This window comes from Oculina patagonica, chromosome 7, assembly GCF_052425735.1.
Source record: "Oculina patagonica isolate OP01 chromosome 7, crgOcupat, whole genome shotgun sequence".
NCBI lineage: Eukaryota > Metazoa > Cnidaria > Anthozoa > Scleractinia > Oculinidae > Oculina > Oculina patagonica.
This window is the reverse complement of record NC_135764.1, coordinates 4,799,501-4,826,223: the sequence shown is the minus strand read 5'-3', so window position 1 is coordinate 4,826,223 and position 26,723 is coordinate 4,799,501. Positions and strand designations below refer to the sequence as shown.

The following is a 26,723-nucleotide window of genomic DNA, read 5'->3' as shown; positions in this document are numbered from 1 at the left end:
GTACGTCACCATTCACCATTTTTACTTTCTTTGATTTCTCTTTATCATTAGGTTTTCTGCAATGGACTCATCCATTCGTTATTCCCTCCTTCCATCGCCCCCTTTTAAACCACGCTCTCCTTTTTTTTGCGCCCCCTTCTACAATTGAGAGACGACGAATTATTGGGTATGTGAACGTAGTCGACACACTACGACAATCCACGATAGTCCTCCTTGTCTTCACAATCGCTGCGACAAGGCATTTATTTGGTGCACAAACAGCAAACTTGAGAGTGGGAATGCGAACTATTTTCATTCTTGCGAAAAACTCGCTCTCTCATTGGTTATAATTTTGTTGCAGCGATTTGTCGCAGACGTGTACACACCTCGCTACTACCGTTCATTTTTTCGCTCTCATTCCTTTTTCGTCGCGCACATCTTCGCACGACTGTTCCTCAACATATCCAAATTCGCCATATTTCACGACGTGTCGCCTAATTTCCCGACCTTATTTACATCTTACATGGTGTTATGAAGCAATTTTTTTAGAGTCGGCCGACCTTTCTCTTTTTCGCTCTATCTATTGCTCGTTTCATTACATACGTGAGCGAATACTTACACTACTGTCCACCATCTCATCAATTACGTGTCCTTTTTCCGTTATCTTTTTCGCTATCGGGTCAAACCTAACAAATTCCTAAGTGTAACGTTGAAAAGTCCTCCCCCAGGCTTACCTTCCTCCCCTGGGCCAACTTTCTTCTTCTTTCATGAAACAGTTCACTTGAATTCTCTCCCCGGTTCGGCGTGGGTGACCCTCCTATCAGGAACAACGTTTTTCTATTGAAGGCAGTAGATTACTTATTTAGTTCAAAAAGTAGTTAAAGGGATGTTTTACTGCGTTTGTCTCATTACGGGACATAACTCGGTGACAACAGTTGAATTGTGGTGGTGGAAAGAGGAGGAAATGAATTTTATTCAGTTAGGCGCATCAAGTATAAAACCATTGTTCGAGAAAGTGATTTGAGTAGTAATTTACGCGGTAGAAGTTTGCATACCTTAGTTACTTTTGTTAGCGGCTACTAATTTTAGCGAGTTTGGGCAAAAATCGCTAATTTAGTACTTCTAATTTAAGTATCTTCCCTCCCACCACCTTTTAAAATAGATGCCAGTTACTTTGTTCCTTCTGGCAATGTTGTTCGTTGTTTCGTAGTTGTTCTTTATGATTTTATTTCCATCTTACTAACTTTTTCATTATACAGGTTTACACTTCACTTACTTTTTAAAATTCGGAAAACCGCTTAATTTATATCACTATCTTCTCTGTCGCTAATAGTCCGCTAATAGTAACCTTGAGGTAATTACAAACTGAGGTCCAGTGATTTCGAGTAAATGAAAAACGAGCAGGAGTGGTGCCTCTATTGCAGGAACCGCGCAGAGGGAGGGGCTAGGGGGCTTTAGCCCCCCACTTTTGTGAAAAAATAACAAGAATCTGCAAGCAGTTTGTAACCGTGCGGTTAGTGTTTGACCAGCTCTTTCAGTTCTTTGGCTAGCAGCGCGGCGCCGCACAGTAGATAATCTTTAGAAAACAGTCACTTCAGAAACACACAAGTCGTGTTTGCGTCAGTCACGGAGTGTGCATGACTGATTTCCTTCACACGCCTGGTCGGAGAAATGCCTGCTCAAGCATATTTATTTGTGCCGAATGCTCAATAAAATAAACCCAAACATTCATATTCTTAAAGTCCTTTCACCAAAATGGTAGTCTTTCCAACAACCTTTCTGATTGCTGTATGAATACTTCCTGCGCAGGTATTCCCCTGGCGCGATACGTGATCCCGTGCCTTGACACTTCTTGCTGAGCTTGCATAACTTTTCGTCCCATCTCAATTTGTTTCCCGTATCTTTTTTTTTTTCGCTTCTCCTCCCCTACTACTATTTCGACGCAATTTCGTACTTTTAAAAGAACTTCAATATTATCGGCGGTTATGTTGACACTTCTTTCACTTTTTGCTAGGCACGCCGCTTGAAAAACTTTGATGCAGTCACTTGAAACAACCGTGTTTGCGTCCGTGTGTGTACTTTCTCTCTCTTTTTTACTCCTGGCCGGTTTCTCTTACGCTCATATTTTTCCGTTTACCAATTTGGCATAAGTCCATTTCACCAACTAACTCCATCCCTTTTTCTTCTCGTCTCTACACTATCCGCGTGTCCGGCGTCTGCATCTTCTCCTCTCCCTTTCTTTATCTTTCTTCCTCCTGGGCTTGCTTTTTTTTTTCCTCTCTACCTACCTTTGTTGAAGCTTTAAATAATCTTTACTCTTCCCCTCGCTTTAGTCGCGTGTTCGGCACGATTCTCTGCGGATTCGCTGGTTCCCCTTTCCGTTCTTTCCTTCCTTCTTCTGTTGCTTCTTCCTCTCATTCCTCTTTTATTCTTCTCCCTTTTCCCCTGGCCAAACGCTTTTCTTTCGTCCAATCAAATTTCGTTGACCTCCTTCTACGATTTACACAAAAAAAACAAACCCCAGGCGGATTGTGAACGGGCCCAGGCCCCGCCCGGTTAATAATGATGATTATTTATACTACGGCGAGCAATCCGTGACATAAGTCTGACATAGTGGTAGTTTTAATAGCTTACATGTCCAGCGTCATCATCTTCGTGACCGTGACAAGGAGCCGGCTGGGCCGCGGGTCTGGACGATCCAAACGCAAATCCAGATTATACGCTTCGCACGGTAAAAAAAATAATAAAGAATTCAATTTGTTGACATACTGGAAAAAGAATTTTTTATGAGTGGCGATTTTTTTTTTTCTTACTTCAGGTTTTGTACTTCGCTTTATTCTCCATGCCTCTAGGAACGTGTTTTCTTTTTTCGAACTCTGACTGGGTAGTTTTACTGATTCCCAACTTTTCTTTCGACCCCTTTGTACGATTTCCGCCTATCCTGCTTTTTATCCGGTATCAAACTTTCTGTAAATCCGGCAACCAGTGCAGCTGGTAGGTCTTTTCGTCTCCCAAAAACCCAAGAAAGAAAGACAGACAGACTTTCTCTTCTTCACTGCAATTTCGCTCTCATGTTGGTCCTTTTCTCCCCTTTTCGTGGGTAACGCTATCCACCGATCACTATCCAGTACAACTGTTACCCTACTTCGCTATTCCTTAGTGAACTGGATTTCTCTCCCATATCGCTTGATACTTACCGAGGCCGTAGCGTTGGCTAATCGCGACAGATATTTTTATATTACATTCAAGCACATTTTCAGCTTGAACTGTACTATCATGCTGAGATTCATCTTCGCACCTACGTTGTCGCAGATATCTGTTAGTCAGATGACAGATAACGTTACACTTTGACCTATGCCGCCATTTGTTGAAAGCGTTATCCACATTTACTGGGCCAATGTCAGTATCATGTCTTACTACTTTTTACTCTTTTTTCGCTCTTTACTGTGTATAGGTTTACTTCTCTGTGTGTGATCCACACAAAAACTACTTTTCATCTCTCTTTCTTCCGTCATTTTTTATCCTTCCCCCTCCCCCCCTCCCTTTTCTCCTTTCTCTTTCCCCCCCCTCCTTCCTCCCTATTACTACTTCTCCATATTAATTCTTGATAAATTTTTCTACTTGCTGAGTTCTCCTCTGCGCTCTTATCCTATTTTTCTTTTTTTTTTTTCCTTTTATGTGTTACACCATTTTAGCATAATCTTGACAACTTTCACTGACTGATCCTCGCTTTTCTAGTTCGTAGTGTATCTTCCTCGCATCCTCCTAACATAGACCTTACTATCCATTTTTTTTCTCTCTAGTCTTTTTTTTATCTTTTTCCGTCATTTTTTGCACTCTCTCTGCTACATCGTTTTTTCTTCTAATGGGGACTCACCTTGGTTAGCTCTTTCTTGTCTCTCGGCTTTTTTTGAGACATTCTTTTTCTTTTGGCCACATATACTCTGGCTGTGGGCCTGTTCTTTGGTTAGTGGCTGTGCTTCTCTTTTTTTATTTGGGTCTTTTCCACTCGTTTCCGTTTTCTGTTTTTTCCGTTTTTTATTATCTTCAAACTAATACCTTCTTATCTAAGTGGTGCTTTCTTTGGCTGATTGTTCTTTTCCTACTTTCCCCTCACATCGTCTTCCGTCTTACCTTTCTTTTTTTTATTTTTCTCTCGTGTGGCGGCGAGTCGTGGTTTTTCTGCACTCTTCTATCTTTTTCTCCTCTCCTTGGCTCTGCTCTGTCTCGCACTACTGAGCCACGCGTATTTGGTGTGGCAGTAGTTGACTTGCTGAGAACCATAAGCCTTTCTCTCTCTTCCCTTTCTGTCTCTCCTTTTTTCTCCCTCTTTCTACTTCTAGGTGACCACCATTCCTTTCGTGTGATTGTGGCATTTTCCTCTTCCACTCTTCGTTCACCACTACTCAGATCGACGACGGAGCACTCGACGATCATCCTAGTGAGGGATTTTTGTGCTTTCTGTGGGTGCGCCTCGTGTACTGCCGGTTGTTTTGGCGCTCCTCTCCTTTTCTGTCGGGGTCGTCCCTCCTCTCTGGTTGTCGTCTTCTTTCCCTCTTCCTTCTCTGTCCTTGTGTCCTTTTTCATCTTTTGCCACTGGGTCCTCCTCTTTTTGCTTCTTTTCTTCTTTTTCTATCTTGCTTTCTCTCTCCAGATCTCCTCTCTTCTCCTTCCTTTTCTCTCCTCCTCTCCTCGTCTTCTTCTGACTTTTCTAGTCCGTTTCTTTTCGGCCTTTTGAGCGTCTCTAGTTAGTGCAGGCTTCCCCCTAGGTCTTGCCTCTACACCTGCTGTCAGATGTCCTCTTTCTTGGTCCTTTTCTCGGCCTCGCTTGCGTGGATCCACGTCACAACTGTGTAGATGGCTTTGGCTGAAGGATTGGGGGGTGGGGTCGATGTCACCCTCTTTCTCTTCTCTCCGTGCTTTTCCGTGCTGCTTGTCTTCTGGCAGTTCGGTACTGTGACTGTGTTTCCTCTTCCGGTCTCTCTGGTCTCCGTGTTCGTTCTCTCGCTCCTGTGGTCTTCTCCTCGGCACCTGGTTTGCTTCCACTGGGGTTGGTTCTGTCTCGTGGTCTTGGGCGGTCTCGGGGGCTGCATGTCGCGTTCTGCACGACGACTCTGCATTCTGTGTTCTTCTTCCTTCGCTTTTCTTTGCTGCTGCACGACCTCATGGTCTCTCTCTCGTCTCTCCCTTCCTCCGTCTGTGGGATCTCTCTCCTCCGTGCTCTTCGTTGCTTCTCGCGCGTCTTCCTTCCGGTCCTTCCTCCTCTCCCTGGTCTCCCTCCTGGCCTTGTTGTGGATCCCAGTGCCTCGGCATTCTCTGCGGAACTGAGTTCGCGTCGATTGTGTTTCTGCTGCGTGTCTGTTTCCACGGTGGGGCCATTTGTTTTTTTTCCGTCGTCATTTGTGTCCTCCCCCCCTCCGCTTTCGTGCTCCTCTCAGTTCTTTTGTTCCATGATCCCTCTTCCTCGCCCTCGCCACCTGTCCCACTTCTCTCCTCTCCCCCCGCCTGTCCCTCTCCGGCGCGTGACCCTGGAGACACTCCTCTGGCTGATGTCTGCGCCAGGCCACTGTTTCGTGCTGGCCGCGCCCCGGGGACGGGGCTGTGGGGTGTGAGACTGAGGTTCACGTTGGCACGTGATTTCCCCTTGCCTCTTCTTCGTGTGTTCGTGGTCGTCATTTGACGGGTGGTTTGACTGTCCGACAGGCAGCATGGACTGTGACACGACCTTTGATCCTTCAGGCGGGCAGTGCCTCAGCTCTGCGTGCTCACGCGTGCCACGCACAGGAGAGAAGATCAAAGAAACTGAATCAGAGTCTGAGATCTCATTTGAGTGTCGTGCAGCAGCTCAATTAATTTTAAAAAGTTTGAAGGAAGAAGAAAATTCTTTGAATGTTTCAGAGTCAATAAGTGCAGAACAAGATATTGCATTTGGCCCTGATTCGGAAGAACCAAGCCCAAGTACCACAGAGTCATTTGTCCAACCTTCAGAGGAAATAAACACAGGTGGCTCTGCCGACCGCAGCATTGCAGCATCTGGACGTTTAGCGGAAACGATCACTGGTTTTGCCAAAACGTCTGACACTTTTTCTGCCGCAGAATATACATCTAAAGAAACTGAAAAACGTATTCCTATTGAATGTAAAGAGGAAACCTACAGTCACTTATTTGTACCAGAACTGCCAGAAGACATAGCAACACTCGTTGAAAAGTTACTTGAAGAAGATGAAAAGAAAGAAGACAAAGAAATATATTCAGTTTTGTGGGATTTTGGTGGACAATTGGTTTACTACTCCACTCATCCAATCTTCCTGTCAGCCAAAGCCATCTACATCTTGGTATGTGACCTAAGTCGTGATCCACACGCCAAAGCCAACCCTCTCGTGAGGAAAGGATTGTTCAAGAATAAAGAGGACATTTGCTGTAAGAAAACAAATCTAGACTATCTTGATTTTTGGCTGTCATCCATCTATTCCCTAAGTAGTCCAGATGATACCCGTCAAGAGGCTGCCATGTCTGAGACTTTACCCACAAGACTACCTCCAGTTTTCTTTGTGTGCACCCATGCCGACAAGCCCTATTGTGGCACTAATTCTAGAGATCTAGCCCTTGAAATATATGGCTTTTTACAAACCAAGACGTACCGGGAACACCTATTTAAAGACGTTTTCGTTGTTGATAACAAAAAGTCAGGAAGCAAACACGAGTGCCCAGAGGTCATACGTCTGAGAGACCAAATACTTGCTGTTGCTAAGGAGCTGCCACAGGTGAAAGAGGAAATTCCACTGAAGTGGTTGAGGTATGAAACTGCGCTCCAACTCTTGTCCAAAAAAAAGTACAAGTGGATATCTCTCGCTGACGCTAAACGGCTTGCATCTGACGTTTGCAGAATTGATGACGACAAAGAATTTCAGACATTATTGAACTTTTTGCATGATCAGAGGATTCTTATTCATTTCAGCGGCACCCCAGAGCTGGAAAGAATGGTGATTTTGGACCCCCAGTGGCTCATTGATGTGTTTAAGATGGTAATAACTGTTAAACGTTATGAACACGTGGACAGGAAAGTTGAAGGGCTCTGGCGTAAGCTCGAGAAGACTGGGATCTTGGATGAAAATCTCCTGAAGCATGTGTGGAGCCCCTTGTTTGACAACCGAGACAGACGCGAGAGCCTGACTGCCATAATGGAGAGGTTTAGCTTGCTTTGTTCCTGGCCGTCAAATTCTGAATCTAGCAAGCAGTACCTTGTGCCATCCATGCTGCTTTCACCTCCAACAGATGACGTCCTTAAGCTGCTTGCGGCTGTAGAAATCCCTTCACTTTATTTGAAGTTCACATCTGGTCGAGTGCCTCCTGGTCTGTTCCCCCGACTTATTCTGCAGTTTTTTCAGTGGTGCAACGAAGAGTGGAAGAGCGAAATGGTGCCTCAATTGTTCCAGAATTTTGCCATCTTTCACGTCCTTCCTGAACAAGGAACTGCCGTTATATTCCTGTGCCACTCCTCTTCCATTGAAGTCAGTTTCCACAGTGGAAGCAATGACCTCAAACTGACGGCAGATTCCAACAATGGCAGCTTTGATGTGACCACTACCCGCGCCATCTATTCGAAACTGAGATTGATGCTTGAGTGCATGCGCGCAGAGTTCTCTTGGCTGGAAAACATGAGCTACGAAATGTGTGTATGCTGTTTAGTGTGTTCTCCTTCAGGCAAAGTCAACGACTGCGACATTCATGATGCGCGTGGCTGCAGTCAAGATGAGTGTCTCCACTTTGTGTCAGACTCTGAGTTGCATGAGTGTCAGCAGTTTTTCCTTTGCACCAGGCCTGGTGTGCGGGGTGATTGCAGGATTCAAGTCCAGCAGTATGCCCCCCATTGGTTTGGATTTTTAGATGAACAAGAAATTGGATGTTCATTTAATCAGGTTAGTTCATGATGGCATGTACAATTTATCGACATCCCGACTGCTTCCTGCTGAAAATGTGCCACTTAGGGTACTATAAAATGCTTTGATTCCATTATCAGGTCGTGTAATTATCATTTTTTTTGGATTGTTTCGTTTTTTGTACTATGCTCAATCATATCTGAAAGGTTTTTGTCATGGTAACTTGCATTACACAAAATCACCTGTAGGGATTATGTAGTAGGATTTTACATGTGTCATGTACACATTTGAAAATTTAGACTTGCTTTAAGTCGATGAAAAGGGTTTTCGAAACAATTATATATGGCGAAATTAATATTGTAAAGGGCTTTTAGAATGTCTCGTGGAAAATGTTATAGACTTTTTGTCCGAGTTTTAATCAACCTTTACTTTAACCATTTGTTCCACAAGCCCCTACGCATTTAATCAAATGTGCAAATCAAACCCTAGTGTTTAGTTGCCATCCTACACTAATTCAAGCCAGCCAAAATAAGTAACTTCACTTTCACTAATGGCGGGATCTTTGTACTCTATTTCTGAAATGAATAATAGCAATGAAATGCCAACTTTGTAAATTGTTGAAATATAATAATGTTTCTCTATCTTTCAAAACAGCAAGCCGCTAATGAAGGTAAAGAAAGAAGTGTTCTTTCTAAAGAAGGTAATTACAGTCCCCCTTGTATTTTACGTACCATGCTAAAATCCCGGGGCTAAAAACTGCCTTAGTTCAACAGACCTCGTTTTCTTTGTTTGTTTGTTTGTTTGTTTGTTGTCCCATTTCTGTTCATATCAATGTTACAGCTAAGAATTGTTGCTCTCAAATTCAACGTACGTAGACATGAATGAATAATTTTCAGATAGATAAAGGAACAGTTCTCTAGAGGCTCGCATGATCTGATTTAAGCAATATAGGTACGTAGCTTAAGAGGCCAACTGTACTATTTCTTGTTTATATGGAGAGAAGTCACTGAAAAGTTGTCGCTGAAAGTAAAATGCTTTCGTAAATACAGAGCTAACTGGAACTGTTGTTGAGTACTCGCTTACATCACTGTAGTAACTCGCGATCTTCAACAATAGGCGTGTGCATAGTCAACACCATTTGCTTGGTCAATGCGTTCAATATTACGTTCACGTACCCACATAAAAAAAGAGCGTAGGAGAGGGCAAAAAAACCAAAAATTTTAAAAACCCTAAAAAAGACACCGGCAATCAACAAAGTAAACATGGTGCAAATAGTTTAGGAATCGAAGAATGTGGCACCTAGTTTGCCCAAGGTTTTTCTTGCCCACGTAGATCTTTTTTTGTGTTTTTTTTTTTTCAATTACAGAGCGATATTGGAAATAGCTCTTGACATTTGTTTAAATTGCAGTATCCAAAAAGGAGACATGTGAAGAGCAGGCCTTTGCCTTACCTTGTGCAGTTCAGGAAGCTCTTCTTTCACAGTCATGGGATGATTCAAGAGATGTCATGGTTCGACCGCAAGAGGATCTGCAACAAGGCTCTTTAGCTTTGGAGAATCCAGAGCCAGGTGAAGAACAGGCTCTTGCTTTACCTTCTGCAGTTGAAGCCGCTCTTTTATCAGAGTCATCTGATGCAAAAGATGTCGTGGCTAGACTACAGGAAGATCTGCAACTGAAACAAGTCTCGCTGAAAAATCCAGAACCAGAGACCAAGAAGATGATTCGCTGCTTGGCAAGAAAAGCTAAACACTTAGACAGGTTTGATGTGGTGAAACATTTGAGGGAAGTCGCACCAGCTGGGACTACAGGTACTTGGTCAGGTTCAAGTTTGTTGTAGTCGTTTGTTAATCATGTAATTTCTTCTGCATGACAACCAAACCCTACCAGTCTTTGTGTGAACTGAAAGATAGTTATGAAAACTGTTATGGGGGCGGCAACAAGGACGGTGGCAAACAAAATGTTTAATAATCAGTACAGTGTCAGACTCCTACCCACTCGTCACTTATCTAAGAAATCTGATGAGTCTGGGACGCCAAATAATGCGCGCAAAGGTGCTTTTCTTCCTTCCCTCCCTTGATGCACCGCGAACTCACTACGTCGCGAATAAGAGAAACCACTGGGTACGAGTCTGATACAGTGTCATGACTGTGATGATAAAAATGATGTTATATGTTAAGCTTGACAGAAACGTTATGAGAGTGATGTTCACTTAGGTATGCAAGCCACTTCACTCGAAAGAAGTTTGAGTTCTCGACACAAGTCAAATTGGTCTAAGATCTTTCTGCCCAATTAGGTTGGAGAATTTTTTAATGTCTTATCAGTAAGGTGTAACAAGTAACCTTTCACAGGTGACATGCATTAGCTAAGCTAGAAAGGGTGATTTCAAGCTGCGTGGATCGAAAGAAAACTTGAAAGTTTCTTTTATCCTTTTGTCTTTAAAATCCGTAGGGGTGGAAAGTGTGATGCTCTGTAAATCCCTAACTGATGGGACATTTGACCGTTTAAACAGACACTATAGCGGGGGAATTTGACCAAAACGTTCTCGAAAAAGACAAATGGCCGGGTCCCCCCCCTCCCCGGGGGAGAGGGTAGGGGTGATGTTGGAGTAGACAGAAACATTGTTATATAATTTATCTGGATATTTAACTATTATTATAGCATGCAGCATGCACCTTTCTTTCGAATTTAATGTGCTCTGCCATATAAATTCCTTGTGTTTAAATTTGAATTTGTGCCTCTACAGGTCCCCTACTTCGTGAAACTCTTGATGTTTGGAATATTCCTCTTCAGCAGAGTAAAAACCTGTCAGTGCATTTGTGTGGTAAGAACATGTCATGTGTATTATACAACGGAAATATTGCATAAAATATAACTGAGGATTTTAGTGGTATTTGACTTCACAAGTCGAAGTCCACACCTGATACTATTCATTTCAATTTGACGTTTGTTGTACTTTTTGATAGGTCTCACGTTCGACTGTCACCCCCAGGGGTTACTCTCCGAGAATTATAGTGGGGGTGTGCGGCACGCTTCCTGAAACCCTTACCCCATTTCAGACCAAAATGTATGATTTTACCTACTCTATTTTAGACCTGACTCCAAACTCAATACCCCATTTCAAGCCAGATTTTTTCCAGTATCTATTTCGATTTGGGCAAATATTTGATAAAGGCTATAAATACCCGGCGTTTTTAAAAACACTCCTCACTTCTGATACTTTTCAAAAATTGTAAAAAAATTGTTAACCAGAGTGCACAAGACATGCCCTATTTAAGACCATAAACGGGTAGAAACCTTACCCTTACCCGCCCCGGGTACCTCTCTATATAATCTTTATCTGTGACGCAGTTTCAGGGAGCTCCTTTATTCATCTTTTTTGATGTGGAGTTTTATCGAAAAAAATTCGCTTTCTTAAACGACGTAGTTGTATATTTGTTTCATCAGTGAAATATGACAAGAAATTTGTAAAAACACGTTTTTATACTATGCAAATTAAGGCACAGAACATAATTAGCTCTGCATAGTAAAAAAAACGTTGGGACTTTTTTCGAAATTTTTAGAACATTTTAAACAGTTGTAAACCAGAGTAACGTTTTTATTTTTAATCTTGATGTAGTAAGTTATCAACTAATTGTATCGTGCTGTCAAAATGGCTGTTCCACTTTATTTGGTGTGAATCAAAGTTTGATGTGACTGTTCAGTAGAGTTGTGTTGTTCATGCATTGTTGGATGACAAGAAGCGATTTCATTTTATAGGCGGAGACGAGTGGATGATGGTTGCCGAGAGACTGGGTTTGTCGCCAGCGAAGATCCGATACCTCGAGAGGCGATGTCAAAATCCATGTCAAAATCCATTTGAATATGCAGTGGGGCACACTCGGAGCCAGCAGCATTTGAATGTAGGACAACTGTATGATGTGTTGGTCAACTGCGGATTCCCGATATTTGCTGATTTGCTATAGAAGATGAATTTTACATTACGAAAATAAGTCCCCAAAAATGAGCAACCAAACTCAAACGCAAAAATCTTTCCCAAATAGATTAAGCCCTATCGAATATTAGCCCATGGGCTTATGAAATTTAGTTATTAATAGTTCTTAAAAATGGAGAGTTCTTTTCGATTAGAAGCCCCTTATTCATTTTGTATTTTACGTTGTTCGAGAACGCTCAGGGAACCGTAAAGTTTTTTTAACGGCTGTAGGATTTGTTTTGGGTTTTCTATCGTAATGTTTATTATTGAATGCACCAATAAGATTTTAGTCACAGTATCCCGTCCAAATAGAAAACCAAAGACTTTCGAAACGCAAAATTTCATCCGAAAATAAACGCCCACTTGAAAGAGACGTAGAGCTTATTATGCTAGTAATGGTACGTTCTTTTTATGCTCCACTCTATATAAAGCAAGTCTTAGAAATGTACGTACAAATATGCTTCCTTAAAATGGCATTTGTTGCAAAAAAAAAAGAAAAAAACAAACAAAAAAGGGTTGGACCAGAATATTAAGTGTTGCACGGAAGTACGCCTACGTCACACCTGTACTTAGTGGCGGATCTATGAGAGGGGCCCGGGGGGATCGGTCCCCCTCCTTATGTTTGGTAAAAAAAAAGTTTTTAATGACTCCTCCCTTGAAGTTTTTTGGGTGTGCACACACATACAAAAGGGCCCTTTCCCTTAAGTTCAAGGTCCGGTTCCGCCACTGGTACTAAAAGATTCGCAAATGGCCGCCAGCATCTAGCCAGTTATATATACCCTGAAGCGTCACACTGGCATTTTTAAATGTATGACAGGCCGTGATCTTGATCTTGATCTTGCTTTTTATTTTATTTTAAAGGTTTTTTATTTTGTTAGTAAAAGCGTGTAAAAGTTGGTAAACATCCCATGAAAACTCTCAGCATTTGAACATTTCCTCTTTTTAAAACTGCTTCTGGTCAAGAAACGTTTTATCATCGAACTGTCACTATCTGAGACTCCTTAACCCTACTTTAAAACGCTGCAGTTCTGTCTCAATTTAGACATAAGCTCTTCCAAGAGTTTTTAGAATTAATTATTAAAGTATTGAACCTATTATTTTTATGTATTTTTTTACTTCTTTTTTAGATTAAAATATAGTTATGTAATTAAGAAATAAGTTATACAACTGTCTTTGTAAAGCCCCTTTAAGGACCCAAGTCAGCCACGCCTTGAAATCCGTGAAATCCGCCATTTTCGATACCATTGAATCGATAAAAAATGCGTGGTAAAGCAAAATCTTATTGCATCGCCGCAAGTTGTGTTACTGGAAGTCTGTTAAAAGACCTTTAGCAGTTTCAAAGCGATTTCTATTGTTTAGAGCATCTTCATATGAGTCCAGTAAACGGGCTGGCTCGGTTACTGGGACAAACTTTGTCGTCTGTTCACTATGGTAAATTTTAGCCCGGTTGACATGTATGAAATTCAAGAAACAAAACCAAAATGGTGCCACATAAAGTTGAGTCGTTCGCAACTATCGTAGCTTTGTCAACTCTTGTAACTTTGCTAATGAAGCTAATTCACGTATTTCTTAAGTGGAAATACATACAAGGCAAAGTTTGTCATTTTGACTGCCTCTTTGCGAAAACGAAGTTATTTGTCAACAAAGTTTCTTCCCGGCTACCCGGACTGCGGCTTAGAAACCGAGATCTCGGTATATACTCCGAGTGAGGCTGAGAACTCGGTAACCAGGCCAGTCCGGTCAACCGGGCTCATACGAAGAGGCCCCTTAGACATGTTAGCCACGCCCATATAATTATGCCGGAAATCCCGTATGGCAACAAAAAAAAGGCATGGCTGAATAGGGTCCTTTAAAGGGAAATAATTCTAGTATGTATGTATTCATCTATGATGTGTACATGTACATGGTTTACTTTCGTTCTTGGGGTTGGATATGGATATTAAAAATCTCAATGTAAACTTTTTATATTCCTTTCAAATAAAAGGGAATATTAGGGTAAAGTATGAATTTGTTTTGGATTATTTCAACCTCGAGTATTGTAGATGAACTAAAATATTTTATAGATAGCTTCATAGATAGTTAGCTAATAAATAAAAAGTGCTATAATAAAATTGTAGCTTTTCTATGGTGACTGTTTCTTTATTCTTTACAAAATGGAAGGATCGAGGAATTTTACAACGGTTGATTTGATTGGCTAGATTCAAAGTCCCTTTGTTAAAATCTAGCCAATGAAATCATGTGTCACTAGAGCCAGTTTCTTGTGCAAAGGGAATCTCGGCTAAAGAAAAACGTTTTGTTCCAAATGATAAGTTGGTGCACGTGTTTGTGGACCCTCTTTGTGCAAAATTGTCACAGGAGTCAAGTTGATAATTCTTTATCTGGTTCGAATATTGGCGGTGTTGTCATTAGCCAATTTGCCGCGCCCGCCATGTTCATTTTCGTCAAGCTTGCAGGGGATTATGACGTCGGTCCGTTTATTGTCGTGGGTCTAAAGTCAGCATTGCGTGAATTTGGAGATATAGTATACGCGCAAATATTACAGTTGTATCGCGAAATTGTATTCCGTAGGTTCCGCAGATCTCCGACAACGGAGTGACGTCACAATTACCCATTAACAAAACGTGGCAGTTAGCGCCAAGAGTGTCTCCCGGAGCCCAGAGTGTCTCCCGGCTCCGCGGTCCGTCAGCGGTAGGGTCGCCGGTAGGAATTGCGGTCGTTTCGCCTACGGTTGTTTCGCTCGACCAGTTCGCTAACGAGTAAGGTCGTTTCGCCTCGTCTAAGTCGTTTCGCTCGAGCTGTGGTCGTTTCGCTAACGTTAGGTATACCCTGACGTCTATTTATTCTTTTTCTAACAACTTCTTCATCAACAGAATAAGACAATCGAACTCACGCTCTTGCCGAAAGACAAACTCGAATCGCTTCAATAGCTTGGCCCGAGAAGCGAGTTGCCGCTTTTCCGGCATGTGTCGCTAGTAGAAAGTAGTCAAACTAAAATTTCTGCTTCCTAACAATTTTCCCCCTTCCACTCATTGCGCGGTCGGCTGTCGTGTCCTGTTTCGTCCCCTTCGGCCTGGGCCTTTCTTTCTCTCGCTTGCGCGGCTATTAAACAAGGCTGTTCGACTCGCGCTCTCTCACTAACCTTCATGAGCTCTCAACTTTTGCTTGCTCTTTTTAGGTCCTCTCATTTTTGACAAAATCGCTAACTGATGTCACTTGGTCGCCAACTTCACTAACTTTAAGTCTTCATTACTTTTTGCGACCCGATTGGTCGATTGTTGAGAAAAGCTGGGTGAAATAAACTTTTTCACGTATACTTGTCTACAATGTTGATCAGTCTTTATGTTACGCGGAGGACTGGGACTTGACTTCCAGCCCTTTTTCGGACAAACATGGAGACACATTTTACTACGGTGTGTTTTACACTGTCATGTTTACGTCGCTGAATTTGAGTCAAACTCCGGGTCTTTAATGCGGATTGATTTCTATTAGTACATATTATATAAAATATGAATCTCATAATACGTTAGCGAACGACCTACGGCTCGTTAGCGAATCGACTTCAGACGTAGGCGAATCAACCTAACTCGTTAGCGAACTGGTCGTTAGCGAAACAACTCGTAGGCGAAACAACCGGTTACCGCCGGTAGACACGAGTCCATCCCATTCCGCTGACCGACTAGATGGACTCTGGGCTCGAGATTATGAACTAGTATACCAAAATGGTAGAAATTCTGCCGAGGAGAGGAATGCTGTAGAAGTAGGCTCACAGTAACTTTTTAGACTGTACTACTTTTTCTGCTTGAAATGGTTAAGTATTGTGAACGATATGAAGGGAAGTATCAACATATTTCAAAGGACACTTGTTGAAAGGACTTTTAAATAAAACTTTAAAACAGATCTTTTGTTTACAACAACTATGAACGTTCTAAAATCAACATTTTGCTGTTTGAATTAGATATCTAAACACAACTAAAAACGGTCTAAAATCGACATTTATATAGTGTATGCCATAAAATAGTTGCATTTACACACCATGGCACAGTTGTTCAAAGGTTGGATAACGCTATCATTGCTGCCGCAGTGAGTGGGCGAGGCAGCTTCTAAATCGGCAAAAAAGATCACATTATAGGGGCACAGGCCACAGGTGCAGGAAAGGGAATACAACTGTAATATTTGAGGTGATAAAAAGCGCGTATACTACAGTAAAAACCCGCGTATAAGAACACCTATTTTGGCGGTTCAGGCTGATTTGGTTCTTATATAAAGGGTTATAATCTGCAAAATCAGCCTGTAAGTGTTCTTAAGTGTTCTTAAAAAAAGTTTCTTAAAATAAGGAACATACTGGGCTACCAATAGATGAAATCAATATATATGCACACAATTGTATTTTAATGTTAATAAAATTAATAAATCAAGGCAATACTGTACTATAATTGGGGTGGAACTATTATGTGTGCAATGAAAAGTAGTGTTGATCTTTGATATTTTTCCATATAACAACAACTTTCATTTTTCAGGCTGAATGTGTTCTTATATAAATGATACTTTATTTCCTAAAATCAAGCCTGGGTGTTCTTAATCCACTTGTTCTTATACGCGGGTTTTTACTGTATATCTCCGGCAGGACCTTGGCATGAGAAACGAAGGGCTCTGGAGACAGGATTATAAAATCAATTCGAATTTGTTTTTGATTGGCTGTTTGAAACGAAGACATCTTAAACGGACGTCAAAGACGCTATGACTCTCTCGCACAGTATATAGAAACATCATGACTGCCCACATGAGGACCGGAAGTCCTAGAATCTAGGACTGGGAATTCTAAAGCGAAAAGGGCTATGGGGACGTTAGGTGCGTCCCTAAGGCGGGTCTCAGGTATCGGACCAACCGTTCCTGAGTAGCAACAATCATCAGGGAAACTCTGACGTCAATAAAAACAATGATTGTTGCGGGGATCTCGACGTTATCGCTGCCTCGATCCCAGGCTCTCTCTACTATTCGTCCTGTTAAGAGAGGAACAGGAGAGAGCCTGGGACTGAGGACACCAAAATAGGGTATAAAATTATGCACAGTTAACCATTTCGTCATATTTGACTCGAGTGGAGGGCAGAGAAGCTCACAGAACTTGCACTCGCAGTCTTAACTAAAGGAAAAAAGCTGTCCAATGGAATACTTATTGTTCGAAAAATAAATTATGGAATATAAAAACCGTGTTTTTGACTTGAATACTTGTTACTCGATGGTGTGACCTTCTTCACACGCGACGAATTTTCGACTGCCAGTTTTCTGTTCGACTTGGTTTCCACGCCACCCATCGCCAACAGGGCACGTCATGCAATGTTACACGACGTGTCCCATTGGCGTGTCGAGTCGATCCCGCAGACGAAAAACTTTCTTTTTGCCTCCAACTAGCCCGCAGCTTGTTCTCATATCTTGTGGTCGAAAAAAAGAATCTCGCCAATCTTCTTCAGGGGGTTTCATAACTCGAAGAAAAAGTTTGTTGACATTTATTAGGTAAGCGTTTTATTCTATTTCACATAAGTAGTGAGCGCTGCTTCGCCCTCATTCTAAGAGTATATAAAGTGGGAGCTAAACGCGAGAAAATCCTTTTCTTATAGAAAACCAATCGACTTGTCTTTTTCTGCAGACATTCGCGTTTTTCTCAAAGGTTAAAATACAACAGATAAGTGACACAAACTACCAAGAAAACAATATATACTAAAAAGAGAATGACGTAATAGATAGTTTTTCAAATTTATTCTTACGGAGGATCTCGCTCACCGCCGTGTTTTGTTTATGGTAAATTGTGACGTCACTGCGTTGTCGGGAGTGAGGCCAGTTCGGAAGCCGATTTCGAGGTAAAACTGTACATATTACCTTATTATAGGAAATTAACGCTTGTGTAATCAAGGTATTTGAAATTAACGCGACTTAAATAAACGCGAATTGAAGGAAAAATTACTTTCCAATAAAGGAAATTAACGCGAAAGACGGGGTAACATTTCAAAATGAAGGAAATTAACGCGACGTACACAACAGGAACAAGTTTATTTCAACACTTGTAGGACTTTAATCTTAAACGAAAGCAATGTTCGTGGTGCTTTCACCACTATGAGCGTTCTTTGCAGTATCAATGATAGTGGCAGATAAAATAATGCTTTTTCCTTGGAGTCAAGAACGTCTGGACTGTTAGTGTATGTAACGAGAAATTGGGGTCAAAATAATGGAAATTGACGTCATGGACATTAACGCTCCACTTAAAATTAACGGTGCGGAAATTAACGTTAACAAAAAAATTAACGCCACTTAAATTAACGCGAATGTTTGAAATTCGCGTTAATTTCATGACGCGTTAATTTCCTATAATAAGGTAAATCGGAATGCGTATTTGAGGTGATAAGAAGCGCGTATATCTATAAATTTACGCAATGCCGACTTTATACGCACGACGATGCACTGACGTCAAAACACTCCATCAAGCTTGGCAAAAAACAAACATGGCGGCGCGCGGGTTGAAAGACTACACGCCCAGTATTATCAACTTTTAAAACAGTTTTGCACACACGTCAAACTAGTAGTCTAGTTGGAAAAAAAAATTATGCCGAGATTCGCTTAGTAAATTAACATGCGACTCTTCATCCTATCTCATTGTCACTTTTATTACAGCTACATGTGATTCGAATGTAAGCTTCCGGAATGTGTACTGAAAAAAATTGTCTATGCTACGTTGTTCGCTGCCTTTTTAAAAAGGTTATCATTTCCCTCAGAACTTTCAGGCGGCACGCCAATGCAAGCGTTGAGGTGACAAAAACCTACAACAGTTAAGTTTTCAAGGCGCCCCGAGCTTTGAGGGGACGAAGCCTGTAACTTAAAAATAGCTAACAAAACGACAATTGCAGCAAAGGATATTTTTTTAAAATTGAGACAGATCTACATTGTTTTAAAGTAGAGTTTACGGAGTTTCAGATAGTGGCAGTTCAATGACAAAACGTTCTTTGACCAGAAGCAGTTTCAAAAGAGGATTATTCAACTGAAAGTTCTTTATGGTATGCTTACCGACATTTGCACGCTAATGCTTACAGTTCAAATAGCCCAGGGGCACAGCTCGTCATACATTTGAAAAATTCGATATATATATAGCTGGCTGGATATTGGCACCCATTTTCGAATCTTGTAGTACAAGCGTGATTTGATGGTATTTTCGTGCACTAGTTTAGAGGATTAAATTTTCTTTATTGCAATAAATGTCATTTTAAGGAAGCATATTTGTACATTACAGGTCACTGACCTTTTCAAAACAAAGTAAAATACAAAACAGTCTCCCCAATAAGGGGCTTATAATCGGAAAAAATATATCTTTTTTGAGAGCTATATCTAAATATACCGCAAAAGCCCTATAAACCTCCTAGAGAGGTTTAATTGAGAGGTGGGCTTATTAAAAAAATAGAACCTTCAAAGGGGGCCTAGTTAGAGAGGTCTTATAACGAGCGGGGGAGGGGGGGGGGGGTAAGGACGGGATTATTTTCGGAAGCATTTTTGCCTATCACGAGATTTTGGCTCTTATTTTCGAAATGTTACGGTAAATCCATCTTCTATAGCAAATCAGCAAATGTCGGGAATCCGCAGTCGACCATCACATCATACAGCTGTCCTACATTCAAATACTGCTGACTCCGGATGTACACGACTGCATCCTCAAACGGATTACGACTTCGCCTCTCAAGGAAACGGATCCGTGCTTGCGTCAGTCCCAGTCTCTCAGCAACCATCATCCACTCGTCTCCGCCTATAAAATCAACATCACTTTACAACTCATCTAAAATCAACAACACATTCTCCACTCCGCACCTCCTTACTGAGGCCGCCACATTTTGACAGCGCAATACAATAGTTCAACTTACTGCGACAAGTTCATTAATTATGAACAAAAATGCAACTACGTGGATGGGATGTTATGCCTGGAAATTTTTAGTGCATAGAAGAATACTACAGTAGAACCCCGGTAACTCGAACTCTGAAGGGAAGCGAAAAACAGTTCGAGTTAGCGGGGTATCGAGTTATCGGGGTCGATTGAATATTCAACTTGCCATGTTAAAATTGAGAGTTTACTGATTTTTCAGCACTTCAGTACACAGTACAGTGCAAATTAAACTTATTTCGTCAAAAACTCTCACACGATCATACATTTTTATGTTAAGAGTGGAAAATGACTGTCAAATACGTGATCTGTTTGTTGTTCAATTAAAATCAAATTGCTATAGTGTTCGTTTTAGTGTTTTTAAACACTAAAACGAACACTATGTCGTGTATTTGGACAAGAAGAGCTAACGAAATATTTCAATGGGCATCCGTGGCGAGTTGCAAGAACCAAAATTCGAGTTATCGGGGTACATTTGACCCAAATTTTGAGCAAGGGAAACGAAATTTAGTTCGAGTTAGCGGGGTTTTCGAGTTATCCGAGTTCGAGTTACCGAGTTAAAATGACTGAAAAGTTGGGTCAAATCCAAGGGAAATGAAGATTTGTTCGAGTTAGCGGGGTTGTTCGAGTTATCCGAGTTCGAGTTACCGGGGTTCTACTGTATATAGTAAAAACTCTCTAACCATTACGATATGAAGAAAATTAAATCAATCAAAAAGTGTAACGAACTTTAAATTGAAATGGATAAGTATCGGGTGTAGACCTTAACTTGTGTAGTCAAAATTCCACTAAAATCCTCAGTACACTTCAATTCACTTAAAATGACATGTCCTTACCACACAAATGCACTGAGAGGTCTCTACTCTGCTGAAGAGGAATATATTGAACATCAAGATCTTCATGAAGTAGGGGACCTATAGAGGCACACATTCATACAAAAAACACATGGAATTAAAAAGGTAGAGTACATTAAAGGAACCTCCAATGCTAGAACAAACTTCCATTAAAATGTTGGAAATATTGCCTAAACTGAAACTTTGTTGAAATTAATTGAGGGTCCAAAATAGGTTTGGCGGGATGCGGGATGGGGCTCAAAATCAAGGCGGGATGGGGGATATTAAAAATTTTAGTGGCGGGATACGGGATGAAATTGTCTTGGCGGGACCGGGATTCGTTCCCATTCGTAGGCGGGATGTGGGATATTATGAATTTGAAGGCGGGATGCGGGATGACATAGTTCAAAACGTGACCTTAGTTGACACTTTATTTCTGTGACGATCGTGTTTCTTTTGGCTAACTATTAACATTTTAACATGACCTGACATGCATCCATCACTACGCGAAATGTGATTGGCTGTAATAAGTAGCTGGACAAGTCGAATGACCCTTTTTATGAGTTGTGCGCCATTTCCGGTGATCAAATTCACATTGAATTAAGTCTTTCAAGCTAAGCGTGATGGCGACACGAACTGACCTGACCTCGGAATCTTCCGAGATGAACGAGGCAGGGCAGAAAGAAAGCGATCTCATAACTTGCGTAGCATTTTATTATGAAAAAGGTAGTAGCGGTAATAGTTTTGAGGGTCCAAAATAGGTTTGGCGGGATGCGGGATGGGGCTCAAAATCAAGGCGGGATGGGGGATATTAAAAATTTTAGTGGCGGGATACGGGATGAAATTGTCTTGGCGGGACCGGGATTCGTTCCCATTCGTAGGCGGGATGTGGGATATTATGAATTTGAAGGCGGGATGCGGGATGACATAGTTCAAAACGTGACCTTAGTTGACACTTTATTTCTGTGACGATCGTGTTTCTTTTGGCTAACTATTAACATTTTAACATGACCTGACATGCATCCATCACTACGCGAAATGTGATTGGCTGTAATAAGTAGCTGGACAAGTCGAATGACCCTTTTTATGAGTTGTGCGCCATTTCCGGTGATCAAATTCACATTGAATTAAGTCTTTCAAGCTAAGCGTGATGGCGACACGAACTGACCTGACCTCGGAATCTTCCGAGATGAACGAGGCAGGGCAGAAAGAAAGCGATCTCATAACTTGCGTAGCATTTTATTATGAAAAAGGTAGTAGCGGTAATAGTTTTCTCCGAAAGGAAAAATTTCGAGCCGTGTTGACCAGAGGAGCGAAAACTCTGAAGAAGATTCGGGAAACAGTAACGTAAGTATCGATTAGATCTTGTTTCGTTCGTTTTTTAGTCAATTTTGAATTTCTTTCATTATTCTTACTGGATTGCATTATTTTGTAATGGCAGCAATTTTGGTGGACTACGTGATACTGCCAAAAAGATCGGCCTCGGTGAACATTTGGAAATAAAATTGGCAAGGCTGGACAAATCGGATGCCGCAAGAGGAACCCAGTGTTTTGCAATAAACACAGATTTACAAGCGGAGCTCGAAATGCCGAGTATTCGAAGTGGGACCGACATGCTGCAAGGTAAGTGAAGTTTATGTATCTGGCTTACAGTCGATCAAAGTTTTTGATTAAAAGGTGCAAAGTTCAGTATTTTATGGAGCATTTTTGGCCGCATTTTTCGCGATCAGTTGACTCAAGCCGAGGTCTATCAAATTACAGTGAAATCAAATAGCGCGTGAAGCTTACGTCACGCTGCCTCAAACACAGAGGTCTGTCTACCTGTGGGCTCGTCACGCAACGTCACGCTCGGCGGTCAACGGCTGCGTAAGAGACTATGGTTACTATGCACGTCCTTTTGTGACTTTTCTGTGGTCAACGAAAAATAATTGAGTAAATAGCAAATGTGAATCTTAAATAGTTTTAACTAGCGGACCCTAGAGGAACGTCTGATTCACGGCAGATTGGTGTTTCATCCTTGATGATGTAAGTATTTTAGCTTCTTGCTGTGCAAAACATGACACTCAATGAAAGACAATGAAAGTCACGTACACCTGGTCTACCGGTATGTCGAATAAATCAAATTGCATATGTTTGGCTCGATACTTTTTCCAATATAAGTTAAGTTTCTTGTACCAGTAGAAAGGTCTAGAAAACGCTAGCCTCAAAAGCCTCTTGTTTCTGTATCTTTTAGTGTTCGTTTACCCCGTGGAAATTGCATTTAGCAAGTCTTGCCCGCGAATTGTTGTTGAAGTTAAGGAGGCTGATAGCTCAAGGACAGCAGAAAGTGCAACAATCACCAAGCCGCCTGATCCCATGGAAACGCGCCAGCTTACAGAAAAAGAGAAAGAGCAGTTAAGAACAGGTATGTCAACTTACATGCCTTACTTTATTGATCAGGTTTATCTTCTTTCAATAATCTTGTTATTTAAAGGCACTATTTAGGGCAAACTCTTTATTCTTATTGTAGTACATGTAAATGGTCGTAAATTTGTTGTCTTAGCAAATACTGAATTACTCAAACCTTCTATGACTTCTATCTCTGTTGTTTTCTAGAGTTAAAAGCACGTGGTAATAGCACATTGTTTGAGAGTGAGCCCGTCGTCGTCAGATTAAAGAAGAAATCATTTAAATGGGCGTGGAAGGTACGATGCGGTTACTGCAGCAAAGTGTTGCAACTGCGCCCCGATGCAGGAGTTCTGGCCAAAATTAATTATCTGGACAAACGTAAGTATAGAACTGTTTATCGTGTCCAACACTATTTGTTACCTTAATATATATACTTCAATGAGGATTTTTTTCTTTTTTTTCACTCAATAGATCACCTTAATTCCTGCTCAAAGAAGCGCAAACAAAAAGAAGCGTCGCAATCAATTGCCAAATTCATGAAAACTCATGCGGGAACTACACCTGGAAATCATAATGTGGAATCTGATTTGGACAACTCAGACACTGAAGCTAACATGTAAGATACGATTGACACGTTTCTTTTACACGGAAAAGGCATCTGTCACTCAGTGATTTTTTTGTTCAATTTAAAGATCTACATGTAAGACTTTATTAGTAAAGTTTTAAATGTTGGATAGTTATTTTTCATCTCAGTTGCTTATGGATTGTGCTGTTCTACACTAGTTTAATAAATTGTTAAACCTACATTGACCTCTTAAATGACTTAATAACATCGATCAACATCGTGTAAGATTTCAAATTGGCAAGAATACACCACTCTAGGCATTCTTTGAACACATCTTGGAACTGTTCTCTATTCCAGCGTACAACCCTCCGAATTGCACGTGGTAGACAGTGACATCGGAGAGCTGTCCTCTGACTGCCCTGACAGCCCACACTCACTATCTTCCCACTCTTCAACACATTATAACGAAGATGAAAGTGATGAATATGATGAAAAAGATGTTGAACACTATTTGGATAACAATTGCAGGATCTTAGCTATCGGTGTTGAACATGCCGATCCAGTATGCGTGAAACTAAATGAACATATTCGGCGTGGGCTCATATCTAAAGACAAAATCTTTTACCGTTACCTCAGAGATGTGGTTGAGATTTTTATAGACCCGAGACACGAATACGATGCAGAGGTGGTCGAATTCTTTAATTCAATTGCATACTTGGGAGGCCGCCGCACTGCCAATTTCCTTCGCGGCCCTATGTATGCCTTTCAAGGTCAGGGCTCAGCTCACAACCCGATGGAATGCAAAATGAATCTTGGGGGCCCGTCTGAACAAACATGCTCAAAACGACAAGCAGGATACACTACTGAATCCGGTGTCATAAAACAGCTGAGTGTAGCACATTTGACAATGTCAGCAAAATCGAATACTAAACCATTGATAAACAATGATCTTGTTACTGTAATCCCATCGGTGTTTGCAAATGACGGTACCGCTCTTAAGCCTGCGATTGAATTTGATCCCCGGGAAAAGAAGAACGTTGGTCTAACAGTGAAAGCAGATATTGCCTACGTGAAAAGCAACCCCCGCCCTTCAGCCGAGTTTCTTAAGACAAACATTGTCTCTGAGGTATTAGTTTCTTCTGTGACAAACCTAGACAATAGCACTAGTCTTCCTTGTGCGGTCGATTATGTAAGCAAAGGCGGCAAATCGGGTCAAGAAATGAGAAATCTATTTTCTTCCCACTGCAAAACCCTTCAGGTCTGTAAATGTTGCCAAAGTTCTTTCTCCTGCCGTGAAAGCATTTTAGGACCAGAAGCTACGCAAGTTTGCAAAAGTTCCTGTGATGACTGTTTAAGACTGCAAGCAGTTTGCGAAAATTGCCGTGAAAGTGGGCAAGTGAGCCATCTGCCAAGTTTGAGAGCCTGTGATCGTTGTTTGCAAAATGAACAAAAATGTCTGCGAAGGGCAGTTGTGGCGTTCACAACTGACTGCGAAGAAGGCAACAAGAAAGCCATGTTGTCCATTCAACAAGCAGTTGAAGATGGGACAATTGACAACGATCTAGCCCTCCTTGTGCCCTTACCCGATTGTCCACATGTTGGCAAAAGTCTAAAAGCGAGCTTCGCCAATTGGTTTTTAAAGCTCGGGAATGAAAGAGGAAATCTCGCCATTTTGAGAACACTGCGCAATAAATCTGATCCAACGACAAAGAAAACAATGAGGAAACTAATTCCTAAAAATGATTATGTAAGAAACAAAGATCGCCAAGATCCTATGGCTGTTCTCAAGCTTACAGAACATAGCATGACATCTTTCTTAGATTCTCTTGACTGTGTTGGACACACCATCATCCCAGAGCTTGACAAGTACACTGAGCGCAATAAAGTTGGCATGTATCCAAATCCTATAAGCATCTCGACAGGCCCATTTGGAAGCTTGCTGTTTTTAAGTTTTGACCCTGCCAGTAGGAAATCAAATATTCACCTTGCCCAACTTCATAGTCCGATTACAAAGATTGACACTGTTGCAAAAGATGTCGCGGCAGAAGAGGTAGACTACCAAGACGGAGTGATTTTCTTTTGCGCTAAAGGCTCTCCAATTGGCTTTCATGAATTGACCAAAGGAGCAGTTGTTTTAAACCCGGAACGTCTAAAAACGCGGCAAATGATCCAAGATAAACTTGATGAGCTTGGCATCGAAGCAAATGGTACTATACCAGTTTTACGTGAGCAAATTAGTAAGCATTTAGTTGATGTAGATGCTGCGTACAAGGAAAATGGATTTCAAAGTGATCAAATTAACTTTTGGCATAATAGAGATCCCAAGAAATTTGAATCAATTCATGTCATTGATTTACAATTGATTTATGCGGCATGCACTACAGATCGATGTATCATGTCGATCCACATCCAGAAAGATGGAATCGGCCTTCGCGGAGATTATCAGTCCTTAATTACTTATGGCAGTGATTGGGAGAAAGTCAGTTCATTGTGTATTAACAACGACAAGCTCTATGTGGCACACCAAAAAGGAGTGGAAGAGGTATCCCTCGTTAATCTGCGTACAGTACGTGTCATTAGTGCTGGAGGTGAAGAATGCCTAATGCCACACACTCTTGCACCATATGGGGACGGAATTGTTGTGTCAGATCCTGAGAGACACTGCGTCCTGAAATGGTCCAGTAGCGTAAGAAATGTTCAAGTGTTCGCTGGTGACAGCACCCCTGGAAACAATGATGGCATAGCGACAAAATGCAGATTTTTCCAGCCCTCCGGGATCTGCTCAGAATTCAACAATGTTGTTTACATTTGTGACACACAAACAAGTTGTATTAAGGTGTTCACGACGCTTAAGAAGACCGCAGAATTCCTAAAGGGTATTGGAGAGTTATTTGCCGCATTCTCAATCCACGAAAAGCACCACAAGTACGACTTGTGTGATCTTACAACAGCCATCCGTAGAGTGGGCATGTGTTTACAGGTTCTTGAGGAGAACGTAGCGTCCATCAGAGAGCTAAACATTTGTTTGCCCAGTTCCTTAAATGGCCCTGAAGGAAGTGTTGCAGCCAAGACGGTGGATTCAGTTAAGCTGCTTAAATGGGGCTTGGAACGCCTGAAGCAGAATCTTGCCCCTTTTGGATTTGAAGACACTAACCTCCTTAGCTGTATGACACTGGATATCGAAAACCTACATT

At 41.4% G+C, this 26,723-nt stretch overlaps 2 protein-coding genes across 4 annotated transcripts in view; one reads left to right on the top strand and one right to left on the bottom strand.

The window, feature by feature from the left end:
- The window catches only part of LOC144660860 (uncharacterized), a 41,590-nt gene extending 27,639 nt beyond the window's left edge, over positions 1 to 13,951 (top strand). The window contains exons 10-14 of the mRNA XM_078521588.1: positions 5,683 to 7,898; positions 8,514 to 8,559; positions 9,268 to 9,666; positions 10,602 to 10,679; positions 11,615 to 13,951. Of these exons, the coding sequence (XP_078377714.1) occupies positions 5,683 to 7,898; positions 8,514 to 8,559; positions 9,268 to 9,666; positions 10,602 to 10,679; positions 11,615 to 11,820 (2,945 nt within the window). The 3' untranslated portion in view covers positions 11,821 to 13,951. The remainder of the gene's footprint in view (positions 1 to 5,682; positions 7,899 to 8,513; positions 8,560 to 9,267; positions 9,667 to 10,601; positions 10,680 to 11,614) is intronic.
- A 3,911-nt stretch (positions 13,952 to 17,862) lies between these two features.
- The window catches only part of LOC144660144 (uncharacterized), a 42,261-nt gene continuing 33,400 nt past the window's right edge, over positions 17,863 to 26,723 (bottom strand). For 2 of the 3 annotated variants that reach the window (XM_078520704.1, XM_078520705.1), the window contains exons 15-16: positions 20,580 to 20,657; positions 17,863 to 19,611 (exon numbers count right to left, since the gene is read on the bottom strand). In XM_078520704.1, the coding sequence (XP_078376830.1) occupies positions 19,418 to 19,611; positions 20,580 to 20,657 (272 nt within the window). In that variant the 3' untranslated portion in view covers positions 17,863 to 19,417. The remainder of the gene's footprint in view (positions 19,612 to 20,579; positions 20,658 to 26,723) is intronic. The other variant, XM_078520706.1, reaches the window with a different exon arrangement.